Source organism: Sinocyclocheilus rhinocerous, unplaced genomic scaffold, assembly GCF_001515625.1.
Source record: "Sinocyclocheilus rhinocerous isolate Xijiao unplaced genomic scaffold, SAMN03320098_v1.1 scaffold2538, whole genome shotgun sequence".
NCBI lineage: Eukaryota > Metazoa > Chordata > Actinopteri > Cypriniformes > Cyprinidae > Sinocyclocheilus > Sinocyclocheilus rhinocerous.
Window position 1 is genome coordinate 155,016 of NW_015626366.1, and position 9,573 is coordinate 164,588.

A 9,573-nucleotide genomic window follows, 5' to 3' on the forward strand; every position below is an offset into this window, starting at 1 on the left:
TGCTTGTACTGTGTCTTTTGCGACGGCGTCGAAAGCGTCTGGAAAGGAGAAGGCTGTGGGTTCACTACGGACTCGGAATGAGCGAGGAGAGTTCCATTCTTTAATTCAGGAGCTTCGGCTGGATGAGGATCGCTTTGAGGAGTACTTTCGGCTCTGTCATATTTGATTTCCATTTTTATAACTATAGTGAATAAACTGTATTAATGAATGAAATATTCAAGGTGTCTGAATAAATTTTGGTTTGACTGTACATATATATATATAACGTATATATACACACTAAGCAATAAAAAATGATAAAATGTGTCCACATTCAAATGTTCATTCAGATATGTCTGTTCCTGTTTCCATTGACACCGCGAACCATGCAGCTTTTTTTTAAATTTATTTTTATAATCTTTTAAAGATGTATTATATAAAATAGGACACTGCCCTACAGCTAAAATTAGCGCTTCCTCCATTTTTGAATTTCTGTACAGAGAGGTCACGCAGTGACGTATCGATCTTCTACTGGTCACACGTCTTCACGTGATGCGAATTCGCAGGTCAGAGTTCACCAAACTTGAACTTTGGAACGCAGCAAAATGCAAAATTTTTCGCATGAGTTTGCGTTTCCGGTCTGACGCATTCGCATGCGTATGAATGGAAGTCAATGGAACGAAAAGTGCAGTGTGACCGCCCCTTTATTCGCAAAACAATCTTAGTTAAAGTCTGCTAGATGCACTCAGCAAGACTCTTTCCTGAGCCTAGTCTTCAACATAAATCTGGAAGGGTATTAATCCAAAATACTTCATTTTATTTTAATTCTGTAATCATTAATTTTTACTTAGTATTCAAACCAATATTTAATGATTTTTGACTACTGTGTCTTATACTTCTGAGGTCATATGTTCTAAAATACTCACATTCATAGCCCTGGTTGAGGGTCCGGCATGTTGCTTGTGGTGGGCAGGGGGTGAGTTCACACCATCTCACCTCCTCACAGTGCTGCCCTGCTGTGCTAGGTGGGCAGTTGCATGTGAAGTCATCCCATAGAGAGAAGCACATGCCACCATTCTGGCAAGGATTTTTCTGGAATGGAAAGACAAAAATGACATACAAAACTATCAATTAAATGATTTTTAAAAGATATTTATTTATTAGTATCAAAAATAAGAAAAGGTTTAGAAGTAGTAAGATCAAGTGTTTGGAATTAGTAATAGCTTGTAGCTTGGAAAGCTTTTCTCCACTGGTTAAAACTACTGTCAAGCTACCCTTTAAACACTGTAGTTAGCTACACTGCTAGTTGCTAATAAAAGGCGGCTAACTACATTAAATCTATGTCAGGGAACAATATGTTTATAAATACTATCATATGATAGTATTCCTGCAATCACCACACCATTTTAAACATGATCAATTATATAGTGATGAATAGCAGCATACATACTCAGGGACTTACATTAACTGATTAATCGTTTATTGGATTATTGAATCAAATCAGGTTAAAAAAATCTTTTGAATCTGGCCAGTGTTTTGGATTAGTTTCTTGATTAACATGACCAAAGTCATCAAGCATTTATCTAGGTCAAAGAGGATAAAAGCCAAGTGAGATAAGTGGGTTTTGTCCATATATCTGCCAGATCTGGTGTAATGTAACCATTGTCCAGTTGCAGTTAAGAGCTCATGACACTTGAGGGCTCACGAAACATTGTAACTTACAGAGCAAGAGTCATCACTGGTGCAGCCTGCGGTAACGTCAACCATGCGGTCAGGTCTGTATGACATCACAGAAGCATCAAGTGGGAAAAATTCTAGCTTCCTCCCATTGAGCTGCAAGTCTTGTAAGCACCCTTTAAAATAACCACCGAAGGCAGATGTCTCTTGCCCATCAAGCAGTCCGCCAGCATAGACCACATCCTCAAACCGAACGGAAACAGGTTGAACATCCGTTGCTCCGAATTCATGATCTGACTCCTGCAGAGTCATCATGCCCTCCTTAATGGCGAGGCCGACAAAATGGATCTCACCATCATTAACCACACTTTTACCCATTAAAGTCTTCAAGTTGTTGACTTGTACCATGAGTTTTCCCTTTTCCAGCCACATCTGCAAGTACTCAGTGGTGCTGTTGGCAAGCAGTACCAAAAGACCAGACTCCTTCCGTGTACGCAAGAACATGGACAGATAGAGTGCGTCTGATTCCAGTTGGTCGGTGATGGTGAAGACAGCATAGCTTGCAGAGTATTCCTGGCCAAATCTAGCAGTAATGTACTCTGCATGAGAAAGAGAAGACATACAACTCTTAAAGAGTTTTTAGAACTATTCTAGTTTTTCTATTGCATCTTGGAACCTTAGAGGAAACATAAAGCATCTGCCAAGGTATATCCTGTGATCTTTTACATTTATTGCTAGTCTATCAACATGTCTACATCTAGGCATCTACAGAGTATCTCTGTTGTGCTTTAAAAAACAGACAGGGACTTCACAACACCACAGTGGATATTTCCAGTGTAGACATGGTTTATGGGAGATCAGTCCCTGGTGTTCTTACCCTCAGCACAGTTTTGTCCCACATACGGTCGCAGACAAGAGCACTGGTAACCTTGCCAAAGGTTAACACACATTCCATGGTTCTCGCATGGACCAGAAAGGCATCTGTCATGATGGCTACAGCCTTGCATGACATTTACCACTGAGCTGCTCAACCAGTCCTCCGGTACCATCAGCTGTGAGTCCACAAACAAGTCCCTCATGCAGCCAATGAATGAGCCAGAGCCCCCTCCCTCATTCGATCCTCCAACAAAGGTGCTTTGCAGCGCTGACTCCAGCTCAAGGGCAACGGTCTCCACTTGGGCTGTTGCACCACAGTTATCTCCATCCTGGCATGGCTCCAGTAGTTGTAGCAGCAGGGTACCCTCTCCAAGCACGGCCTCTACCGTGTGCCATTCGCCATCAGATACATCCTGAGGCAGTGTCAGAGTCCAGCTGGTTGCGACTGGCTGAGGGTCACTCCTAAGATCAAGAAGCAGGTGTGTCTCCTGCAGCTCCAGGCTGAGCGTGACCCCTTCGCTGCCCCTCTGAAAGAGCACTATGTTCTTCAGTACTGTGCGAAAGCTTAGCGTGATATTAAAGTATGTTTCCGCACCCAGCAGCGGGGTCTGCAGGTGCAGGAATCCTCCAACTGTCTCGAAGGAGAACACGGTGGGTGTCTGGCAGTAAGAGCCGGTGTAGCCCGGCTGACAGATGCAACTGTAGCCATGTACACCTTCGCTCAGGAAGGGCATGCAGGCCGCCCCGTTCTGGCACTCGTGGCCCTCGCAATCCACCAGGGGCTCACTACAGTTGTGTCCACCGTAGAGAACTCCATCTTGGCTTTCAGACAGGCAGATGCACTTGTAGCTGCTCAGGAAGTCCTCACATGTGGCTCCATTATGACACGGGTTGGTGGCACAAGCAGTAGTATTTTGCTCGCACAAGGCACCTAAAAGGGGAGAGCCCAGAGTGGAATTTAGTTCCTTACAAATAAACATTTAACAAAGATTGTTACTCAAGAATTAACTTTTCTCGCTGCAATTATAAAACAAGTTCTTATTGTTTTTTTAAGAGTTTATCCTTAAAACTATTTGCTAAATTTGTGCCAATTTTGTGTCTGTACCTAAAGAGTAGCTCATGCCAGGGATAACATGGGCACGTTTTAGTCAATAATCCCTCAGGACAACAAATATGCAAAGCTAGTTGCATAACACTCATGCAACTTCACGCCAGTATGACTGCCAACTGAGTTTTCTTATTGTTATTGTTACAATTTTCACTGAATGAGAATTTAGTTACTGGATAAGTTTAAAATGCCTGGATAAAACATTAAGGAGCTGTGAATAATGCATCATGAAAACTGTGAAAAAAAAAAAAAACAGTAGCTACACTGATGACCTAAAGTCACTGCAAGTTCATCGTATGTTTAAACAGAAAGACTTTTCACTAGCCTTTGTTTTTTAATTTTCCTCCAACACAACTTATTTCACCACTGAATTCACACTGCGAATGATCATACAATCAAAAAGAAAATTAAAAAAAGAACATCTGAAATCTTCAAAAAAGTGAAAATGTACCTGACATGAGCAACAGAACACTCCAAATCCAAACTAAAACTTCCATGGCATTAGAAGTCTACCATTCAGCTGCCACACATCTGTTCAGTCACACTGCTTTTTGATGGGTCCATCTATAGCAAAGGCCATCCTAACAGACAGCCGTCAGTGTACATTCCTTCCTTCAAGAAAAACTGTAGATTGCAACAGGCCCCCATCAAAGCCAGCTCCCGGGGGATTAGCTTAATGCAACCTGAGCATCTTACAATGCGAAGCCCAATTATAGCCTCCGCCTCTGAGTCATGTCCTGAGCTGGTAACCTGATGTTCAGAGAGACATACACTTTTGTATAATCTAAAAATTAAAAATCATAATGCAGTTATATGTTTAGTTGTTTAGTCTGGGAACCAGTAGAGTGAATTTATGCTGAAAGATGTGTTGTATAATGCATGATTTGGTTTCGATTATGCAAACTGGATAGAAACCCAAGTCAGTTCTGATGTATAGTTGCAACAACCTGATGATGCTTATCATATGCTCATTATAGGCAATATTTTGGCCAGAATTTAACCAGGCATTAAAAAAGTTAGGATTTATTGATTCTCTGACTCAGCTGTCCATCGGTTATTGATTTTTAAAGACTTTAGAGCCTTTACAGTGACCTGTTGATCTTCTTGAGACAGTACTGGATTGTTAACCCTTTCCTTATTTAAACTATTTCTTTCAAAACCGTCTGATTTAAGGACATAGGATTAAATAGTCATATATTTGAAACCAATTTCCTGGCATAGGGTGTAGAAAATGTATGCAAACTGGACTCTGGATTGGCTAGCACATGTCCACAAAAGAAACAAATCAAATCAAATCAATCAATCAATCAATAATACGGGCGTATATAAGAAAATGTGCTGAGATACATGAGTGGCACTAACACAAACCTCTGAATAAAAACTGTCTTGATCCTAAATTTAAACAGTTTCATATTTGTGACCCTTGACCACAAAACCAGTCTTAAGTCGCTGGGGTATATTTGTAGCAATAGCCAAAAATACATTGTATGGGTCAAAATGATTGATTTTTCTTTTATGCCAAAAATCATTAGTATATTAAGTAAATATCATGTTCCATGAAGATATTTTGTAAATATCCGCTTTTTGTCGAGATCTCTGCATGGTTTATTACACATGCCATCTGGACAGGCCTCATCCTGGATCAAACAGACTCTAACTGGAAGCTCCCAGTCAGTCTTTATGGTTGATATGCAGCCCACAGCTTTTCCTTCACTTGATCAAAAATGTTTTTCAATCAGATTTGAATCGTGAATTTTCACATCCAGTAAGTTTGAAGAGATTGGGGCTTGTTGTCACAGAAGGAAGTTGGTAAAAGTTCAATTAAACAATGCTTGTTTTCTCTTGCAAACACCTACTTCAAAAACCTTTTTTTTTTTTGTGAATTCTGTTCTTCAAACTAAAACCCTAATATCATCATTTTAATAATTATTTAGGGTAACACTTGATTTTAACATGACAGTCACACTTTACGTGTACTTACTATAGTAATAACAGTAAATTATGCATAATTACAAGAAACTAAATCGAAACCAAACCCTAAACCTACAGTAAGTACATGTAGTTAATTAAGGGACAGGAAATTTTTGGCAGCAACCAAACAGTTGACAGTATATTGACTTATTTTGTTTGCCATACTATGGAAGTCAGTGGCTACCGTCAACTGTTTGGTTATAAACATTCTCCTATATATATATATATATAGGGTTAAAACATATTACAGGAAAATAAGTTTAAACTTGATCACTTCTCTAAGTTATATTAAACTAGATCTTTGCATGTTCAAAAGCAAATGTCAACAGTCTTCCATAAAAGAATGTTAGGATGTTCTCCAGGGTTGCATTTCAGGCTGCAGTACAATCATTCACCACTAGATGGCTGCTTTTGGCACTACTCGAGACATTCCACATGTCAGTCTAACAGGTGAGTCGCACATGGCAACAGTGCAACTGACCCTCCCTTCCTTCACTTACCCCTGTATCCTGGCCTGCAGAGACAGATGTAGTGCCCGATCTTGTCCAGACAGGTGGCTCCGTTCCTGCAGGGCCACGACACGCATTCATTTACCTCGATCTCGCAGTGTTTACCCTGGAATCCCGGCACGCAGAAGCAGATGGGGCCTTCCCTTCTGCTGCGGCAGATGGCACGGTTGCGGCAGGGGTTGGGGGAGCAATGGTCCACCTTTTTCTCGCAAGAACTCCCGGTGTAACCCTCTTGACAGATGCATGCGTACCCCGGGCTCTTGTCTTGCACCGCCAGACATTGGGCACTGTCCCCGCACAGCCCCTGAGCGCAGAGCTGGGCACTGGAATGACAGTCCTGCCCCAACAAGCCGGGCTCACACTGGCAAACTAGTTCCCCTGGGTGGGCGCCGGTGGGCTGACATGTCGCATTGCCCTGGCAGATGGACAGTTGGCAGAGCGCACTGGAAGAATCGCAAGGCGTGCTGGGCGCAGGCCACTGACACTGGCACAGGAAGTCAGATGGGGCTTCCCTGCACGCTGCCCTGTTTTGGCAAGGCTTGTCCAGGCAGAGCGTTGAGGTCTGTAGAAGTGTTAAACCTACAAGGATTTGCAAAAAACAACAACACACTTATACGTGTAGAAAGTTTTCCCTGCTTCCCTAATGTACATGGGACAAAATGCAAAAACATAGAGGCTTCAGAAAACTTGCCTGATGCCAATTGTGTGAAATTTGCATACTTTTCATTAAAAATTCTGCTTTAAAGTATCTCGTTTTGCAATGCAGAAGTAGACTATTTTCTGTGAATGTGCAAGATTCATTAGGTACTATAGGTAAATAACTAGAAGAATAACAAGTGCAGTAAATAGTAAAGCTTTTTATGCTACAAACCAGTGCGTTTATGATTATGACAATAAAATAAAATAACATGATAACAAATACCAGTTTGCAATTTAAAGCAGCATAACAAGCTGTTTTATACAGGTAAAATAACTAGCGAATGACACCGGAAGCCTTGCAGATTCAAGCTACAAATGACTGCGGCCACTCTTACGTTAAAAATAAGGCGGATAAAATCCTAAATAAATATGTGTATTCAACTAAAGCCCAAAGTATACTTCAAATTTCAAATGTATTGGTATTTTTCCTTTCACAGTACACATTGTTTCAAAGTAAATTTACAAAAAATTATGATGTTGACATTTATAATATCCTAATATCTTCTCCTTATAGTTGCATTTAGCAGATTAGAGCTGGAAAATATAGTGTACATTTTGCGACAATACAAGTAATCATGCAATTGAGATATGATGTACAGTAAATGTCACCTTACATAAATATACTGTATTTATGTGGATAAAGTTTGACATATCTAGGAGCTGGGCGATAATATGGTTACATTTTGTGACAAAATAAAAAGGCAATTGAACTTTGCTTTATACTGTATTGCTTTACTTTAGTTTTGATGCAAACTCTTGGCATAAAAGCCTTTCAACCTATACTTTATTTGAGCTCATGCCCAAACACAGGTGCTTGACACGTTCACTGGAAAGTTTCATTCATGTTGCAGTGTCTGTAAAATTGCACACTTCCCCTTTAATTCTCCTCTAAAAGCTTGCTAGTGAAAGTATAACAACCTGAATTTTTTTCTGAACCACTGATGTCACATGGACTATTTTAACAATGTCCTTACTACCTTTATAGGCCTTGAATGTGTCAGTTCCGTTATTGTCTATGCAAGGCCAGAAAGCTCTCGGATTTCATCAAAAAATATCTGAATTTGTGTTCTGAAGATGAACGAAGGTCTTACGGGTTTGGAACGACACGAGAGTGAGGAATTAATGACAGAATTTTCATTTTTGGGTGAACTATCCCTTTAAACTCTGCCCCCTTTCTTTCAATTGTCTGCAAACTTGCATTCAGATCTGCCTCAATCAGTAACCAGTGGTTTGAACCAAACCCCTGGACTAATTTTTTTTTTTATATTCAGATATATGTCACAATACGGAAGAAAAGGTCTGTCCGCCACATCACAACTTTAAGATAATTGCAAAAGACAACCTCTGTTGCACAAGATAAACCTAAACCGGTTGCGTGCACAAATTCTTGCAAACGTCTTACCATTTTAAAGATATGAGAAATAATTTAACATTAAAAAACTGCCACACTTCAACTTCAGCGACAGTTTATGCATATACCTGACTGGTCAGACCTACACACCGCAGGGCCTGGATAGCTTTAGATAAAGCACATATATAAAAGCCTCCTTCCTGTATTCAGCTGGTCATTCTCAGAAATGCCAGAAGAAACAATGCTCTTTTATCTATCCAAAAAACGGCTTAACCTCTGTGACAGCCCTATTCACGGCACTCGCAGCGCAAGGACGTTTGCAAACTTTGGAGTCTCAACAAAGCATCAAATTATGTCCCCATAGCAACGAATTCCACACATCCAGCTTTCCTTTTGCAGGGGTTGCTATGGAAACCGGCAAAAGACATAAGTCAGTCATTTAGGGGGTGTCTAGAAACCCCATTCAAACCCTGCAGTCTGCAGTGTATTTTTATTACAGCCTGTGCATTGAGACAAAGGCTAATAGTGCAAGCAATCATGAGCGCAATTTGGCAATGTTGTTATCAGGATTGCCTCTCATTCAAATTCAGGGGCCGTAGAGAGGAAACGCTTATAGATATTTGCTGATATGTAGGTTTATCAAAGTCAAGTCTTTAGGCTATCAAAGCAATGTAGTCTATAACTTTTGAGTGTGTTAAACACTGCATTTCTTTTACTTTCAAATCAAATGTTGATATTTTAACATGTTCACCAGCTGGGACCCGACTTGTCTGTTTTGGGGGATTCCGGTAAGATCAGCTTATAGGAAGTCTAGACCAGTGCTCAGCAATGAGCCCACACACATCCCAAAAACACAAGGATGTCAAACCATATGTTCATATAAACAGCACTCTTTAATTCTCCTAAGATAATGCAAAGCGTCAAACTCAAATGTTATACTATGGTAAAAATGCACACATTTAAATGCCATTTTCGCTTGTGATGAAAGCAAACCCCAATCCTTTTAAATGTGCATAGTGTCCAGAAAATGAAAAGCGCAGCTCTGTTTCTAAGTGTCTGATGCAAAGGCTTTTATGTTCTTAAGTGCCACTGCGGTTGATGCGTCCAGGGTTACGATACCCCTGACCACACTCTTGCAGAGCTGTTTCAAAGCAAAAGGGAATAATATCAAGCTATCAGATAGGCTTTTCCATCCATAAAAGAAGAACATTTGCATTTAGTAAATATATACACACACAGAAAAAACATCATGAAGTGTTTGACTTTACATTTTTAAAAATCACCTGAATAAACACTATGTACAAAAAATTTAGTTGCAGGTCAATATGAATACATTTTTTAAATTCTACAAAAAAAAAAAAAAAAAAAAAAATTGTTTTTATAATTTTGAAACAACGCAAGAA

General features: G+C 40.1%; 1 protein-coding gene across 1 annotated transcript in view; it reads right to left on the reverse strand.

Moving 5' to 3' along the window:
• LOC107712228 (protein crumbs homolog 1-like) overlaps positions 1 to 9,573 on the reverse strand; it is a 21,191-nt gene that overhangs the window by 11,332 nt on the left and 286 nt on the right. The window contains exons 2-5 of the mRNA XM_016517410.1: positions 6,112 to 6,699; positions 2,534 to 3,463; positions 1,702 to 2,255; positions 906 to 1,071 (exon numbers count right to left, since the gene is read on the reverse strand). Of these exons, the coding sequence (XP_016372896.1) occupies positions 906 to 1,071; positions 1,702 to 2,255; positions 2,534 to 3,463; positions 6,112 to 6,699 (2,238 nt within the window). The remainder of the gene's footprint in view (positions 1 to 905; positions 1,072 to 1,701; positions 2,256 to 2,533; positions 3,464 to 6,111; positions 6,700 to 9,573) is intronic.